The 19,173-nt window shown below is 43.8% G+C and overlaps 1 protein-coding gene across 20 annotated transcripts in view; it reads left to right on the top strand.

Moving 5' to 3' along the window:
• MACF1 (microtubule actin crosslinking factor 1) overlaps positions 1–19,173 on the top strand; it is a 1,825,008-nt gene that overhangs the window by 857,033 nt on the left and 948,802 nt on the right. For all 20 annotated transcript variants that reach the window (XM_069622429.1, XM_069622430.1, XM_069622431.1 and 17 more), the window contains one exon: positions 586–735. In XM_069622429.1, the coding sequence (XP_069478530.1) occupies positions 586–735 (150 nt within the window). The remainder of the gene's footprint in view (positions 1–585; positions 736–19,173) is intronic.

Raw genomic sequence — 19,173 nt, 5'->3', positions numbered from 1 at the left:
TCACAGGTTCATTCTCTGTGTCACTCAGAACCAGCACGTCTTCTTTCATAGTCTCAGCTCAGCGCAGAGCACTCAGCACTCTTTCATAGACTCAGCTCAGCGCAGAGCACTCGGCACTCTTTCATAGACTCAGCTCAGCGCAGAGCACTCGGCACTCTTTCATAGACTCAGCTCAGCGCAGAGCACTCGGCACTCTTTCATAGACTCAGCTCAGCACAGATCACTCAGCACACCAAGCTCAGCTTTCGCGGGATCACTATGCACTCTCAGCTTTCTTCACTCAAGATAACCCAGGACATACAATATTGTTTGGCACTCAGAGCTTTGCTCACTTTGGCATTACCAACACCTCCACTAGCTCATGGCCACTCTGCTCAGTCAGCATTCACACTGCTCACTCAGGGACACTCGAGTTATGTTCTGAATCAGAACCTGGGCTTGCCTCAGATCTTTGTCTGCTCCTCTCAGTTCTGTACAGATATAGTTCCACTGATTTTACCCATGTCATGTGAGTTGAGTGTGAGCCATGTGTTCAATAGTCCTGCTTTATCACGGGTACTCATGTCTGTCGTTTGCTATCCCCAGAGCATCCAGGAACAACAGGCAGTCCGTAACCAGAAGATGGAGGAACTGAGCAGCTGGCTGCAGCAGGCCGAGAACCTCCTGAGCCAAGAGCAAGCAGCCGCTGGGAGCGGAGACCTATCTGCGTTGCAGCAGAGTCAGAGCTCCATTGGGGTGAGTACATTTGCAATGTGTTTTGGCAATACGGTCATGATTTCATAGAATATCTGCTTGCCAGAACCTAACCTCTACCCCATAGGTGATCGAACTGCGTACATGGGGCTGCTGATGGTTTTGCTGTAGAGAATAGTGCTGCACCAGACATGAGGCCCTGGAGAGAGTTTGATCTCTGCGTTTAGTGCAAAAGAAACCACTATCTCTGGTCATCTGACAGGTTTACTATACTAGTACAGAGTGACACTGCCATGGACCTACCCCAGAACATCTAGAAAAGGATTCCTATTGCCTTTGTGTATATTCTTAACATTTAAATGTCATCTACATCTTTCCTACACAGGTTTATAACTGAAACAATAAGAATGCACACTTTCAATATAGTGCTTCTTTCCACCCATAAACGGAAACACACAAAAGATCTATGTCTATTTTAATTAGTAATTATGTACATTTATTCTCCTGTCAAGATAATGTGAACATTTAACAAATAGGAGAGCCAAACAATATGCAGTACCCAATACTGGCAATGATGTAGTTAAATATATTTGTAGCATTCTACTCTTCTATTCACTTCCAGAAACCAGAAAACTGCAATCCATAAACCGTGTGTGTATAGCCTTCTAAAATATGGTATAGTAAAACTTGGGGGTATGCTGATATGTTCACAGCAGTGCTGTATGAATTAGCGAGGAAGAAAAGGTGTGGTTATACCGAACACTGTGACCCCATAAAATGGAAAGGTCAAAAAAAGCTGTCAAAACTCATGGCTTGTAAGGGAAGTTACCCAAATCAATTCAAGGCCATGGATTAAAAATTTGCAGTTTAAAATGTTGAATCCACCTTTCATCCACTAGTTCATATGTGGGTCCACTTATTCTGAGTAGAGAGCTGCAAGGAGGAGCAGAGCAGAGGCTTCTGACTGTAGTTTGCCCAGCCAAGACACACAGCAAATGCAGTTTTTTCCCACGCTGCAGAGAATAGCTCAGAGCTAATCTAACTAAAATACATCATGGTCCCTCTTGGCTAAACAAGTCTACAGAAATGTTTTTCAAAGAAGCCTAAAAAAATATCATGCAGTCCTAAAAGATAGAAGCAGGCAAACATGTAATAGTAGCAAATAGGAAAAATGCCAATCTTAGGCCCAGAAAGTAGATCTACTCTGCTCTGGCAAAGGCAACAGACCGGGTTCTTTTTCTTACCAAAGTAAATCAAGAATCCTATCCTGCCCTTTGGTCCAACTCTGCCTCCCAACAGAAAATCTGTTCACTAGGGAATACATGGGAACTCTGTGTCCTTTTCTTCTTTTGGAGCACCATAAATAGCGTGGATTCAGACCTGATCTATATCACCTGACAAATGACAGCAAATTCTAGTCTTGTCTGTTTGGCATAATGTTAAATGTGGTGTGTTTACATATTCGTCAAGATGGAAAGTATGCGTATTGAGTGCTTATATTTAGTGAAGCAAGTATAAGCATTTAGTATGCAAGTCCCCTCTGTCTAGCCTTTCTTATGGCTCCATGTTAAAATATAAATCAATCTGATAAGTGTTGCTCATTGTTGGCATATTTGGTTTACAATAAGTGTAGCCCAGGTCCTATTGCTCTGGCGTGCTGGCCGGTGTTATGGAGATTTTTGGGCAACCCTCCTGTAAGGGCTGCGCAAGCATCTAAACTAACGGTAGAATCAGTGCCAGTGCTTATGAATATTTTGGATGTCTTTCATCAGTGCTCTGGATACAAGATTAATTGGGCAAAATCAGAGGTTTTGCCCTTGGTACCATTATGTGACAAACAGTTAATTACAAGCTAGGGCTTTAAATGGTGTGCCGAGAAACTGTTGTACTTGGGGGTTTGGATTTTGCCTACTGTTGTTGATTTTGTGAGAGTGAATATGGAAAGGGTGTGGAGAGATGGGACCTGCTACACCTTTCCCTCTGGGGGACGGTGAATGCTTTGAAAATGGTTTCGTCTCCTAGAGTTAACTTTGTGTTGAGTATGATCCCGTTAGAAATTGGAAGTAGGTATTGGAGTGAATTGGATCGACTCATGCAAGATTTCTTGTGGGATCATAAGACTCCACGTCTGAAGATTAGTAAGTTGCAGTTGCCCTTATCTAGAGGTGGACTGGGAGTCCCAAACTTCAAAGCATACTTTGTTTACCTTTCTCACATCACAAAATGATGATTGGGTTTGTGCGGAATCTAGTCACGTAGGCCCGTTGGCTCCAAATACTCTGCTGACAAGTAAACAATGCAAAACGAAAACTGAGAATCCATTGACTAAGAGTTTGTCGAATTCGTGGCTGGTCTTGAATGGTTGTTTGGGTTTCAATGCACTGGAAGATCAGAATGCTTCAGTTTGGCTGAATCCTAGTGTTACTCATGAAGGGAAAATGTTGTTCTGGCATGATTGGTTTTTGGCCGGGGTGCAGTGGATAGGGGATCTTTTCAATGGTGCGGATTGGATGACGGCCAGGGAAATACAGGTAAAGTTCGATATTGTGAGTTTTTGTCTGGCGGATTATCGTAAAATCAAGAGGGCGGTGGGTGCGGGGAATATGGAAGTAGGGATCAATATGGATATGCTTGGCTGGAAGTCAGGGGTGAGTGGCTGCGGCTTGGTCAGCTATGTGTATAAACAGATTGCGTCTAAGTATAGGACAAATGATGCTCTAAGATTGGATTGGAATAGGAGGATTGATGAGAATATTATGGAGGACCATTGGTCACGGATCTGTGAGAATGTGAAGTTGTGCTCTTTGAATCTGGGTGAAAGATCACGTCAAATCAAGATTCTACATAGAACCTGCTGGACGCCGGAGGGAATGATGAAGAGGAGGATGAGTGACAGCTCTGAAGGCGGGGCATGTGTACATGAAATGGGGACCATGGAACATATGTTGCGGGAATGTTCAAGGGTGAGGGGTATGTGGTTCGAATTTGACCGGATTTGTGAGAAAGTTCTTGATGTGAGGATTAATTTGGATTTTAAGACTGTTGTGCTGCGTAGTGATGAGGAACTGGATGACTTGAGTACTTCCCAGAGAAAATGGGTTTTCCGGGGAGCGTTGGTGGGGAAAAAACTGATTTTGAGAAACTGGAAAACGTCTGCTCTTGTTACAATTGAGATGTGGGTGGCCGAAATGCATGATCTGGCAGAGATAGAGAGAGTGTTGTATCATAGGGAGAAGAAAAGTGCTTTATTCAACAAGATTTGGGGTACATTTCTTTTATTGAACTGAACTTGATCTTTTGGATATGTTGTGACTCTGTGGGGAGGGTTAGGGGGGTATCTTTCGCTGTACATAATTTGTTGTTCCTTAATGTGATTGATGCATATTGTTTTGCAATTGTCTATGTATCTTGTTATTGGTTACATATTTGAAAATACAAATTTTAAAAAAGAAAAAATAAACTAACGGTAGAACAGTGTGTCAGACAAAACCAACGACCAGATTTTCCAATGGTAGCTGTAGCAGAGACGTCAGGCTTAATTTGAGGAGGGAAGAAGTCAGGCTGGGAGGTTCAGTTAATCCCAGTAGACACTACACAATAATAGACCACAATTATGCTGAAAAAATGTAGGGTTCAAAACTGCTGGGAGCTATATAGCTCCTCTCTTGCCTAGGAGAGTCTGGTTAGCTTTACGTCTACTGCTAAACTAGCAAACTGGTAGCAAACACATATACCTATCTGACACTCAGTATGAGATATGTTATGCTTTGCATCTAATGTGGAAGTTCGGTTTATGGCACACTATGTGTTCGCTCCGCATTCTTCTGCTGGGTGAGGGAAAGAAAGGGTGAATTGGAATTACAGATAAAAGGTTGCCAGCATGAATAAAAGGTTTGTGGCAGTACAGCAACATATATTGATGCAGTAGCAAACGGATATATTGGCAGCGTTACAGAAGAGTTGATAGCAAATTAATAAATGACAGGAAGAAGCAAGACAGAAGAATGACAGGAAATACATGGAAAAAGGTAATAAAAGGGAAAGCAGTGTAAAGAGGAAGTACATGTTAAAGAAAACAAAGCGATGTAGCAGGAAAGAGAAATCAACAACAAATTCAGCCAAAGAGCGAAGGACGGCAGCATAGCAATTGGAAGACTGGCTCATGGCGTGTGCTTTTTTGGATAGATACAAAAAGCTGGAACAAAATCAAGTTCACCAACTTTTGGGCACGCCAGAGAGGCTGCTCTGTGCACATGTGTACTACTCTCATGTTCCAATACTATACATAAGTAGCATTTTTCGATATTTGCATAGCTCCTGGCTTGACTCCTGGTAACTCCTGGTCAGATGAACATAATGACAACCAGGAGCTACTTCCAGTTCCTACTCCATCAATGTCAATTTTGATCCTTGAAATATACAATTTATTCTAAAGAATATGTATGATGGTGATAAATAAGTACTCGGGTGAACCTGATCCATGGCAGAGCACAGAAAAAGTACACAGTGAGTTAAAGCCTAGCTCTCGCTTTGACCCCCCACACCCGATGACAGCTGCAATATAGAAACAGCACACAGTGAGTTAAAGCCTAGCTCTCACTTTGCCCCCCCCCCCCCACACACAGCTGATGACAGCTGCAATATAGGCTTTCCAGAGGCGAGTTAAGGAGAAGGCCCCTAGACAATACTACTAGTCGGGATCCAAGGGTACCACACACAGCTGAGTACAGGGTTCCTACTACAGTCACAATAATGCACACATAACACAGGTGTAGCATTCAGATGTAGTGAACAGGGTAACACAATGTCCAACCCAGCCAGGAGGGCTAACAAAGTCCAGGATATCTTGTAGTGAGTCTGTCCATTGGACAGAAGGGCATAGTAGACACCTAGGAGAGGCAAAGTCCCAGTACAGTGAAACAATGCATATATCAGGCAAGAGGGTAATACACAGATTTTAAAAATCCCTGACAAGCCTCCAAAAATCTAGGGATTGGTGGAGTGGTGGAGAACTCCAGGGACTAAAAAAAATAAAAAAAATTAAAAAAATTGATAGTGGCACAGTCCAGTTAAATACCTTCCAGTGTCACTTGTGGGAGTTCAACGTTGAAGAAAGTGCCCCATAGGAAGCAACAGGACTGAGTTTGTAGGCCGACCTATGGTTGTGATGAAAGGCCAGGTAATTCCTCAGCTACTTCCTATAGGTACCCATAAGAAAGCAGTTGACCCTCATTGTATAAAGCAGCTTACAGTGCAGTACAATGGTGTACATTTTTGTTTTTCCCTAGACTAACACTCAGAGGATTTTTGGTTACAATAGGTATGCTAAAGGAATAAGGTGGTGACAGCAGTGACTTTTGTCCACTTTTGGGGACTTTTCGTTTTAGCCTTACCGTGTTTACTGCGTTTGGCTTCTTACTCTGGCTACTGGTGAAACAAGGCCGTGCCAGGAGATTTTTCGCTTGTCCTTTGGCCATCTTGTTGTTTAGCCTTCCTCCTGGCCTGAGAGGCCTGGAAAATCCTTATAAGGACTTCCAGTGCCCGGGAAAGCAGCAGCTTTTGGCGGGCTACTGGAGGGCTGTGTGGGTTTGCTGGCAGGATGTGGGCTGGGACTGTCTGGTCCCAATCCACAAAATGGGTTTAGTGTGTCTGAGTGGTAGGCATGAATGTTCCCGCCAGTGGTCCTGATTGGAGCACTGCTGGGGGGGTTGGTTGGGGGGGGGTGGGTGTGGGTGTGGGGCGGTGGGTGTGTGGGTGTTTGGGCTAGTCCTGCCATTGGCTAGTGAGGGAAGCAGCTCTTTACCTGGCTTTTATGATAAGAAGAGGACCTCTGCACCCATTCCTCAGAGATCCTGGAGAAACCTGAAGGAGCCATGAATCCTATCCGGCTGTGAGATCTGCGAAGAAACCGAAGACCCGTCGGAAGAAGGCATGGCTACCATTTTCTGTTGCTGTCCTGGAGGGGCCCTGTCGATCTTTAGCAGTCCTGCAAAGAAGGTGCAACCCTTGGGGTGGAGGGCACATACATTCCTAGTATCTGCTCGGTACCCTACAATGAAGAGCCTTCAGTAGTGTCCCAGTATTGTCCTGTGGCTGACCAGCTCCGAATTTGGGCTACTGTGCTGCCGGTGTCACCGTTCCGAGTTTCGACCTGGAACTTGGGAGATCCTCCACTGGCCCTACGAGACTAACCTCTGCGGAATGTTGGTGTCCACTAGCACCAAAGGAACCTCAGATAGGAGGAAAAGGCTGACCGCTGCAGTTGAGTCCCTTTTCGTCGCCGTGCTGCAGTGACCACCATCTGAAATCGCTTACCTGCCCCGAGTCCAGTCATTAGAGGGGTCCTGCATCGAGTTTTGCTGCATTCTTCATTCGAGAGTCCTTGCACCAGTAAAAGACACCAACCAGAGATCATCAGCTAGACCCTGAAACCCCTGCAAATCGACACTGCGACTTTCAGCAGGAAAAGCAACCTCTGACCCTCTTCCTTTGTCCTGCCAAGTCTGGTGAGGAATCGGACTATGGGAGGTAAATTACAGAGCTGCTTACCCCTATACTCCCATTATAAGTCAATGGGCTTATAATAAACTTTATTCCAACACTTTTGGCTTTGCCATTTCTTTCTTGCGCAAGACTTCTGAAAGTTGGGGCTACAACTGTTATCTAGTTTAACTTGTACTCTAACCATAAGAACCCTACACTGGACACCAGAGACCCTACCTGCATTTTTTCCTGCATCAAAGATTATGTGGAACTTTACCTAACTATTGGGCAAAAGGCCCCAGACAACATAGGGCTGGACAATTTAAGTTGGGGATCATTCTATGTGGACCTTGAAGCAAAATACTAATCTAACCCTTCCTTTGCAGGGGTTTGTGATATGTATTATGCCCTTTAATAAGTGAAGTATATATGTATCTATATTTATCAGTGCTGTGTGATAACCCTAATTGCTCATAGTCCTTTTTCTATAGTGTTTTGGCCAATAAATAAGAACTGTTTTAGTATACATCCTGTGTGAGTATAATTGGTGATTCCCATTGTGTGACCTCATTGTGGACCTTTTACAATCTCACCACCTCTGAAGAACTTAGCCTAGACCGCCTGTCACTGCTACCTGAACTGGTTTGGCTACAGCTCCCCAGAGTTGTCCATGTCACAATATACGTTGGCCTTCTATACATCTGTCCACCAAGCCAGAGTATTGAAAATCGGTCCTAACAGCAGACCTGCTCAACTTCTAAAAATTCAACAGCAGTGAAATCAGGAACAGGGTTTCACTTATGCCCCTCCACTCACAGCGACTGGCTTTTGCCAGCTCACCAACCCCATTATGATATTTAAAACAAGGGTTTTAGTGGTGAGCCGATCAGGTTGCCTTCAGAAACTGCTGAACAGCTAAACCCACCCTCAAAGAAAGCTTAGTGGCGTGCCCAAGGTAAAAAAACGGTATTAACTAGTTCAAACCAACATGAATGCTGCCGTTTTAGGCACACAAACAGCCCATGTGAGCTGACAGGCTTTTTTAATGCACGCCTCATGGTTCCCTTGAAGAAAAGGAGCCCTAAAACAAAATGGCTGGGAGTAGGACTTAAACCTGTTTGTAACTGTGAGACTGGAACAATTGTTTGGCTCAGGGCAGATGTCGACCCCTACCGTAACCTTCAATTTGCTGCACCTCTCCTTGACGCTCCTACCTACTGCTCTCCCGGCCATGGGACGGTGGTCCTTACCTTGGATACATAGATACGTCAGAGGCAGGAGTACCAAGCTGGGACGCCAGAACCCTGCAGCCCTTACAGGGAATGGCATTGCAGGAGGAGAAGATGGCTGTGACACACCGTCAGGTCACCAGTGGCATCGGGGACGTTGATGCAAGGAGTTGGTGAGCCACTGATGTCTGGATTAACTCAGAGCAACGTGGAAGAGCTGGTTGTGTTGGACACTGAGACACAACCAGAGAGAGTCAGGGGACACAGAAGAAACCAGACTCAGGGCGACATCCGTGGGGAAGGACAGGATGGCGGCCATGACAGGTGGGGCGGGATATGCATTTTAAAGGGACAAGGGAACCTCATTGTAATGAGAGAGGAGACTGAATGAAAGGGGATTGGACGCCTATATATGGACAAGGAAGTGTGTTGGTGGCATTCACTCCTTTCTCTGGTTAAAAGGAAAGCAGATCCCAGTGGGGGGCCTATTAGGCGGAGAAGAGGAACCGAAGGACTACCATACCGCAGCAGAGAGAAGAAAGGGTTTTGAAGATATTAGAGGGGGGTAGTAACCCTGGATGTGCATAAACAGACTCTTGGATATCACTAATAAAAACCTTCTCCTCCTAATAAGAGTGTGCATTAACCCAATAGCTACCATAAAGGTACAGTGGACTAGTAATACAAAAACACGACTTGCACCCTTGGTGAAGCCAAAACTAAATATTAGCTGCCACCAGCCTAGCCCCTAAAACCAATGTACAGTGATAAAATCACCATAGGGCAAAGTTGCGGTGCCTGATGAGCACCCCTGGGACTGGGCACCTTATCAGCGACACAGTATCATACATCTTATGTAAGGTAAGGGATATAGTGGCAGGGGTAACTCCAAAGTCCACCCAGCGACTAAAATAGAAACCCCAAAAAAGCCTAGGCATCCCATAAAATGAGACAGCAGAACGCCCGAAAATGGAATTCTGCCCTAACAGCCGGGATTTACCATTGGGCTTGGAAGAAACCACTACAACACACGTCTACCCACTGCTACCTGGGGAAAGAACATGCATTAGGCAACATGCAAAGGACAAATGGCTAGCATGACATAACAGGAGATAGGCCAGATGGTAATTTTACCCGAAACTGAAACTCTGTTTACAGAACAGTATACAAAAACTTGCTGTAACACTGTACATCTTCCTAGCTTTACCTGCTTACCAATTATACATATCTGCTCAGCACGGTCCTGCTCAGTCTGCCATCCCCTCCCTCAAAGGAGTCGCGAAAAGGACCCCTGCAGGTCAGCCCTCCGACAGCACCATGCTACCCTTTTACAACCCTACCTGTGGTCAACCCTTTGGTTGGAGCTAGAGGTTAGCTCTTAGGGAGACCTATTTTACTACTGGTGCCTATGGCAGGCTGCCTCAAACTTCACAGTTATTATTTTGTTTTACACCAATCATTCATCAAGTAGTATGCCCCATTACTGTTATGGTACGTATAACAACTTGGAACCATTTAACTTCAGCTCTATGTAACTACATACACATCTTACCCTCCATAGAGACTGCTGCCCACAGCCACTGCCTCTGGAACATAATCAAGTGAAGTTGGGGCTCGTTATCGGCGAAACCCCAGGACACAATAACATCTTGTTTTCTTTTTGGCTCTGTACACACCACCCACGCAGCTGCTCGAAAGCCATGTGCTGTTGGGAAAGAGCTTCTTCCTTTCCACTCCCTAGCCCTGAGCTATCCCCCACTCCAGCATCAGACTGAATCAGTCACCATCTTCTAGCGGGTGGGGTGCACCCGCTCATTGACACTAGCCTGAGCTGCACTTTACCACAGGCAAACCCCACTATAACACGTTCTGCCGCACCTTCATCCGTTGCTCCCTCAGCCACAGCCCGGAGGTTGCTGTCACCAGGGACAGCAAACGGATTCCTGAAGGCTGGCTGAACAGGAAGCAGCTTAAGCTTGAAGCTCCTCTCTCCCTATTCTCTGATAATCCACAGATCTCCAATGAATACTAATACAAAAAAGAAGATTGAAGATCAGGAGAATCCAGTCCCTAAGAAATCCAAGGCAGACATGGATGAGGCTCCTAGTTCTCAAAATATTCACTGCCTGCTTGTGAAAGGGGCACAAGACGTAGGTGAGATTAACTCTTCTATGGCAGAACTAAACCTCAAGGTGTCTAATCTAGAAGGGAGGATTTGCCAAATAGAAAAAAAGTCTACAGGTTTATCCTCGGAGATTGCTGGCAGCTACAGAGCCTATAACGATATAAAAATTGAACTGTCAGAAATGAAAAACAAAAACATGGAGTTAGATCTGAGATCAAGGATACGCAACCTGAGACTCATGGGTCTTCCTGAGAACTTGAGAAAAGATGGTAATTTAGAAGATGTTTTATTAAGTGTCCTCTCTGAGATGTATGGCCAAGGGGTGTTACTCCCTGCAAATCTGGACGATGCCTTCAGAGTTTGGAAAACTATTAACAATAGACCCAGATGGATCTTGATGGTTTTTACCAGAACACATGCAAAAGAAAGAGTATTAAGATCTTCCCAAGAAAAAGGTCGTAATTTCTATGAGAAATCAGAAATTGCCATATTGCCGGATTACCCAAAGGAAGTAGTAGAAACAAGGAAAGCTTTTACAGAGGCAGGAAACGGGCAAGAGAAAAAAACTTGAAGGCCACTTTGGTTAAATCAGCAATTTTCAAACTCCATTTACCAGGGGGAATTTGATCCACAGAAAGTCCAGAAGGAGGCCTAGAATGGATAAAACATGCTGGGACACACAGAATAATGACACAAACATATTTAAGAAGAGAATAAGAGAGAAAGGGCATTATCTGTGGTGGCTTGGCCGAGGCTGTTGTCTTGCTGTCTGTTACATTGATTGAAGAGAATGTTTTTAACACTTAATTGTATTGTTTATTCATTTATAAAGCACCGGGCCCTTAGGCATCTGGGCAAATTACAGGTTTCAAAGCTTTCAGATTCTATGGACATAAGATACATTTACATACATATAGATGCATTGGATGCATTCATTACAGTTACCTTGTAGACATGTTCTAGTCAGGATTAGGTTCATTAGGCAAATGCAGTCACAGGTCACAGAAGTGCAACCACCAGTTAACATTAGTCTTAAGAGTGGAAGGGAGATGTAGCTCTTAAGGAATCGGGATAGAGTTCCATAGTTTGGCCGCCATGACTGCAAAGCTAGTGCCTCCAGATTTTTTGAGTTTGAAATTGGGGATTCGAAGGCTATTGGATTGCGCCTTTCTGATGGCTCGTTCTGAAGTGTGTTTAGTAAATCTATTGACAAGGTAAAGTGGGGCCTTGTTAGTGAGACATTTGTGGGTAAGGTTAAGTGATTTAAATTTAATTTGATCGTTTATCGAGAGCCATTTGGTGGAACATCTCTCGTGGGAGATAAGCTGAAGTTTTGGGATACCAAGGGCAAATCTTAGGGCGTTATTTTGGAGTGTCTGTAGGTTGTTATTGTTGTGTTTGCCGGTGCCCAAGTAAAGGGCATTGCAGTAATCCAACTTGGATAGGATTAGTGCCCAGGCAATTGTAATGCAGCTGTATGTAGACAGGAATGGTTTACATGCGTGGATCAGTTTATAGGTATAGCTAGTGGCCGATGCTGTGGCATTAACTTGTTTATTAAGGTTGAGCACAGAGTCCAAATAAAAACCTAATGTCTTTACTTCCTTCAAGACTTTGATCTTAATTCCATCGATGATGAAGGAGTTATATTGGGGGGAGAGTTTTTTCAGTCTGTTAGTTGACCAAATGATTAAGAGCTCCGTCTTTTCATCACTGAGGCATAATCCAATGGTGGCCATCCATGTTTGTATGACTAAGTACATTTTATTGATCAGGGTTACATCATTGTTATAGACACCTTGGATGGGGATGAGAATCTGGGTGTCGTCAGCATAGTTAGTGTATGAGACACCCAGATTGTCAAGTATATCGAAAAGGGGCTTGGTGAATATGTTATACATGGTTGGTGGGACACAAGAACATTGTGGTACTCTGCATGTAATGGGTACTGGGTCTGCCGCAGAAGAGGGTGAAAAAACTCACATGGATCTGTTATCCAGAAAATAACTTATCCAAGTAGTAGCTTCCTTAGTGAAGTGTGCGGCTGATTTTAGGTGGTTGCACAGGATTTTGTGGTCAACCAGTTTGTACGCGGCAGATAGGTCCAGAAGGAGAAGAATGGAAGCTTCTCCTTTGTCCTTCCGGTCGTCCAATTGGTTCTTCAGATCAATAAGCGTGGTTTCTGTCCCATGCCTGGGTCTGAAACCTGATAGGCGGGTACCTAATAAGTTGTTCATCTTTTTTTTTAATTTTTTTTATTTGTTTTGGCTCAATGAGCCTTTACAAAAAGATCATTTCACATTTTTACAATTTTAAAACAATCCTTTTCTCTGCCAAAAAACCCTGCCATTTTTCAAAAACCGTCAAGATGCGTGTTATTATAAAGATCTATTTTCCTGGATTTTTACAGATTAAATAACTATTTCACAGTTTATTAAGACCTGTAGAGCAGCAAATGACAGAGCGGCGTTTGTGCCAGAAACCAGTCTGTCCCAGAAAAGGTCTGATACGATGTCTTCCTCTCTATGCACAAAGTTCCTAAAAAGTCTTAGACAATGTGTCCATGAACCTTCACAGTCCATTAATACATGTTTTAATGTTTGCTTGGCAGGGTTTATGCAGATGGTACACAGTTTTTTTGCTTTAATCCCTTGTTTTCGCTTTTCTAGAATTGCACCGCAATGAATCAAATTTAATCTCGTTCTGAGAAAGTTTGAGCAGAGCTTTCTATTGGGGAACTTCATTAGAAAACGCAAGAGACAACCACGCTTTTTCTCCCCCTCAAGAAAGCACTTTGGGTCGGATCCGATCTGACATTTTCTATCGTTCCAATCCATTCCAAAAGTTCCAACTTTTTTTGATTTTAAGTGGGTTTGAGATCTGACAATCCACATCTTGCTCTATTTCTATCAATGCCTTTGAGACTTTTTCCCCCAATATGGTCAAGAGAGTTGACTTGCCCTGTAGTTTTAGAGACCTGAGATCTCCATATAGGGTTATCTCCTTGCCCATAATTATTTCTCGAAACGGGGAAATCAGTTTCCAATCTGCCATACACTTTAACGACTTCAGGCCCAGCTCAAATCTCAGACTATTTATAGCTGTACAGCTTGGAAGACCCAAAGCTCTTTTCCAAATTCGACCCTCAAAAGTTTCCCAGTTTGCTGCCCAGAGGCCCGGTTTGGCATCCAGGCCATAAAGTATCACTGGTACCACTTTTGCTAGGTAGTACTTAACTAAGGGTAAAATGGAAAATTTGCAGAATTAATCATTCATTTTAACCATTTGGGATCCAGCTTGTGTAACTTTATCCATCACCTCCGAATCTGTCTTGTATTGGGCTGGGTGGGCATGTATATTGTTACCCAGATATTTTATGGATTCTACAACTCTGATGTATAACCCCCACCCCCCAGTTTCCAATTACTGTATTTGGCTTTTGTCAATGGATGTTTAAAAATGAGAATATTCGATTTCACAGGATTTATTGTAAGTTTGTTAGTTATAGTATACTCATTCAGTCTCGTTAACAAATGTTGCAGACCGATTGGTGTTCTGTCGAGAAGCACTATATCATCTGCATAAGCCAGCCAGCAGATTTTCCTCCCATTTAAGGTCAGACTGACCAATGCAGCAGATTCCAGAAAAACTCCCATGTCTGCCAAAAACAGATTAAAGAAAAGTGGGGCTCCTAGGCACCCTTGTCTAACCCCTCTATTTACTTCTATTAATTTTTCTAGATGTCCTATTGCGTCAAGACGGACTCTTAAATTTGTAGACTTATGTAGTTCCACTAAGAATGAAAGTAAAGTTTCTGGCATTCCTCACCTTCTCAGTTTTTGCCAGAGTAAAACTCTTTCAATTTGATCGAAAGCCTTCGATAGGTCGATCCAGACTCCATATAGTGGGGGTGAATTTTTATTCTTTGTTTGTTCATTCAATAAGTTTAATATCAGACCATTAAGTGATGTCGAGTGTCCCTTTCGAAATCCTGTTTGAAAGCGTGATAATATTTCATGATCGTCTACCCATTTTGAAACATGCTTTAGGAGAAGTGTCATGAATATTTTTCTTTCGATATCAAGCAGCGCTATTGGTCTATAATTTGCTGCTGCTCGATGATCACCTTTTTTAAAGAATGGTATTATTAGTGCCGTTTGCCAAGCAGTTGGTTGGAAATGCTTGTTTTTTAAGGATTTCCCCCAAAGAGACAGGATAGTAACTTCGACCAAATTTCTGGTTCTTTTTTGAGTGTCTGATAGGTCAGTCCGTTTAGTCCTGAGGCTTTAGATGTTGAGGAGTTAATTATGATCTCATATATTTCTTTTTCATTGATGTTAAGTTGCCAGGGTGTATCTGGACTGGTCGAGAAAGGGCAAGTACTCTCGCTCTTGTAAGTTTCAGTGAGATATTCAATCCAGTCTTCTTCAGATACCAAATTGCAGAGAGAGTTGCCTGTTCCCCCCTCAAATTGATTTAGTGCTTCCCAAAAGTTTTTGCTACTGTTGTCTCTTAGCACATTGAGAATATGTTCCCCATCTGTTTGCATCCGGATTTCCCTTTGTGAGAATGACCAAGATTTATAATTGTTTTTTTCTCTTTTTAATTCTGTTTTTAGTTGTTCCACCATATATCCTATTTTTTTAATTTCTCGCAGTGCTCTCCTGTGCTCTTTTTCTTTTTTGTGTTGCTTCATCAAAAGCATGGAGGTGATTTTGTTTAGCTCTCCCTGCTAGATCTTCAGGAGACTGTGTTGACCATAAGAATTTGTTAAACTTCTGCGGGTCACATTCCAATTTCCAGATAGATTCGGGAATCTCTTTTAGCCGCTTGTTTAGCTTCATTCCCTCATTCTTATACTTTCTAATTCTAATTTTTACCTTTTTTCCTTCCAGGGTCTGCAATTCTCTTTCTGTTTTTATTCCTAGTATATTTTGAAACATTAATTCGAGTCTGGTATGGTCACTGCCCCATCCCGTTTAAGAGCGAGAAAGGAAGGTGAGGCATGTAGGTTTTTGGAGACAAAAATAAAATCTAGAGCAGAGGATGTTTTCCCTCTATGCCACGTTGTATATATTCCTTGGTCACTCTCTTGTGATCTATTAACCATTTCCAGGTCCCAACGTTCCATAAAGTCCTGCCACAATTTACCCCTGCTTATCTTCCCCATATTTGAATGTTTTGCCTCACCTTTTTGTGGATATAAACAGTTTGAATTGAAATCTCCTGCCAAAATGATGTTGCTAGAGGCTGAATTCAGTTTCACTGCTTCCAGTAATTGACCCAGCTTTTTCAGGAAGATGTCCAGTATTGAGCTGGCGGGATTCCAATAAATATTTATCATGACCCAAGTTGTGGCTTTCCCTTGTGAGTATGTATTTGCTCTACATGCATGAAAACCTATTTTACTTTTCCAAATTTCCACTATGTTCTTGAAGATCTGATTCTTAAGTGCTAGAAGTGATCCCCTGATTGACACCCTAATGGTTTTTGTGATGCTGATAAGCAGAAAACTGTATATCCTTCTATACTCAATGGATTCACCAACCAGGTTTCTTGTAGTAAAATTACATCGCCCAAGTTGAAAAGATGGGCCCTCGTTTCTTTTGCTCTTATTGAGCTGGAGCCCCGCGAGTTCCAACTGAATACGTTTAAGTCATCTTTTCTAAAGTTGCTGCGTACCCAATCCTAACTTCTGCAGCACTTGCGTGAGGATCTCTGAAAGAAGTGTAAGGGTATTTTCTTTTATGCTTAGCTCATTCTCTTTGCTTTCCCCTCTTGTCAGATTCCGTTCGTTCAAAGATTCCCTTCCCTTGTTTATTGATGTTGGAACATTCTGCTGTTTGGTAATGATATTTCTCTCTGACTCCTTACATGAAACTTCCAACCCATAGGATTCTAACTCTACTGATTCTTGTAGCAAGATATCTTTTGCATCTTCTGACGTTAGGACCAGCTCCACCAGGAAGGGATCTTGTGACACTGGGAATTTGACACTTTCTATGTCTTCTGATGAGAAACGATAGAGATTTTTCACTTTCCTTGTCGTGCCCAAGATTACTGCCCGACTTAATGATTTATGATGCCCTGTATTGGAGCGCAGTCTTAACCAAACTCTTTGAATGGCAAATTCTTTCAGGTTATCTTGGTTTATGTGTTCGCTGGTTTTTGCTGATGACTGTGTTGCCAAGCTGGTGTCATCCAGCTTGCCTGGGCTATTTAGTTTGACTGTCACAACTCGCCCGCCGTGGAGACTATACCCAAGATGGAAACTGGAAAAAAGGTAGAAGACGGACTCCTTCCCTGGAATCGCTATGCGCGTTCTAGTCTTTTGACTTTATATTCCCGGAAGTTGCTAACGCACTTGCGTTGCAACTTCCAGTATTTTGGAAAGTGTTTCCCAGCGCTCGTGTGTTATTTTCCTTTTTTCCTCCTGGCCGCTTTCCGAACGGCTTCCCCTTTCCGTTTCTGCCGTTCTCGGACGGCTGTTCCGCTGTATGCTGTCTACTGCTTACCTTACCTTCTTGGAACTCCTTCTTTCCTTACTCGCAGTTCTTGCGAGGAACCTGATATTCTTCTGCAACCTAGCCCTCCAGACTCCTAGTATCCTGCTGCTGCTCTTTTGGGTGTTTATTTGGAGCCATTGTGTACTTTGCCTACTCCTTCAGTATCTCAGTGCATTCTGGGACCAGTAGTCCCAGCAAGATATCACAACCTACCAGGGTTTTTTCGGCAAGGCTTTTTCCCTGGTCTGGGGTGGGCTCCCTGGGGTCCCCACTGCCAGGCAAATTGCATCTCAGGCAAAGTGGCCTCTAGTTGAGCCCATGCCCATCGCACCAAACCAGGAGTAAGGACGCCCAAGAAGCCCAGCGACTCTTGGAGACAGAGAAGAAAGGAGATACCAACGGATGAATCCTGGGACTCTGATTCAGACGGTACCTCAGTCATAAAGACTTCAGGTGAGGAGGGGGTTGGTGGAGATAACAAGGATCAGACTGAATCTGAGAGATTTCAACGCCCAGAGATTATGGCCTCCCTAGAACAATACCAAGAAATGGTAAATGCCATCCAGGCCCTGACGGCTGAAGTACAGTCCCTAAGAGCTGACAATACAGCATTACAGCAACAGGTTCAACAGTTGGGACAACGGGCACCTCAACGGGATGATAACAGAGGAGAACTACTCCCTCTTCCCTTGTCGTGTGGGAAATATGATGGGGACCCAAAGAAATTAAAAGAATTCTTGGATGCCTGCACAATCCAATTCGCCTTTCGCCCCAGGACCTACGAATTAGACAGAACTAAGGTTGGGTTCTTGATATCCAATCTGACAGGCAACGCTCTGGCATGGGCTACGCCTTTTGTTACTACTTCAGATCCGGTTCTCATTGATTACGGCCTATTCACACAACGACTAAAAGAAAGGTTCGAGAGACCTGAGGTCTTGTATTCCGCCTTTGAAAATCTACTCGACATACGACAAGGGTCATCGGATGTTCAAACGTACCTTGTGAGATTTCAAAGGATAGCTGCAGAAGCAGGATGGCCCGAAACTGCCCAACAGACTATATTCCGAAGAGGACTCCACGAAGACATTAAGGACGAACTGGCGAGAGTTGCCAGACCTAATTCTTTCCAAGACCTGGTCTCCTTAGTCTTACAAGTAGAGTTCCGTATGGCAGAAAGGAAGGCAGAAAGAAGAAGACCACGCAATTTTGTATCAGGACCAAACCCCTCTTCGATGCCTGAAAAGAGATCCACGGAAGAACCTATGCAAATCGGAACCACACGTGGACCTCTATCTACTAGCGAACGCAAAAGAAGAAGGGACTTCGGCTTGTGTATGTATTGTGGGTCGAACACCCATCTATTAAGAGATTGTCCTGCAGTACCCCCCAAAAGACAGGGAAACGAAGGACCCCAACCTTAAACAGGGAAAGGGAAGGGGTGAACACCATAAATCCCTGTCACTTAGCGCAGCCTTCGGCTTTGGACTGTTGCAGTCTTATGGTGATCAAGATACTAATAGAATGGGAGCCAACAGGGTCCGTGGAGTGCATAGCCATGTTAGACTGTGGAGCGGCTGGCAACTTTGTGGACGACAAGTGGGCCAAGGAACATCTCTTACCCAGACGACCGAAGATCAGATCTATACCGGTGGAAGGAGTCGATGGTACCCCACTAACATCAGGCCCAATTAGTCACGAAACACAGGAGTTGAAGATAAAGATGGCTAATCATCAGGAATACCTCTCATTCGATCTGATCAGGGCGGCACATTTTCCGGTAATACTGGGTATTCCCTTGTTAAGAAAGCACAATCCTCACATTGATTGGAGTTTGAATACAGTAGACTTCAAATCACAGTACTGCAGTCAACATTGCTTAACTACAGAAATCACCCCAGTCATTCAAGCAACACTACATCCTTCCTTCAGTGTCAACATGATACCAGCTCCCTATCAGGAATTCATAGATGTATTCACAGACACACAACCCCGCCTTCTACCACCACATCGCAGAGAAGATTGCAAGATTGATCTGACACCGGAAGCAGTTGTGCCTTTCGGGAGAATGTTTCCGTTGTCACTACCGGAAAAGCAAGCTCTGAAAGAGTACCTTGCCACCAACCTAGAGAACGGC

The sequence above is a fragment of the Ambystoma mexicanum genome, chromosome 11, assembly GCF_040938575.1.
Source record: "Ambystoma mexicanum isolate Mex_15411 chromosome 11, UKY_AmexF1_1, whole genome shotgun sequence".
NCBI lineage: Eukaryota > Metazoa > Chordata > Amphibia > Caudata > Ambystomatidae > Ambystoma > Ambystoma mexicanum.
Note: the sequence above shows the minus strand (reverse complement) of the source record. Positions and strands in the feature narration are given on the sequence as shown.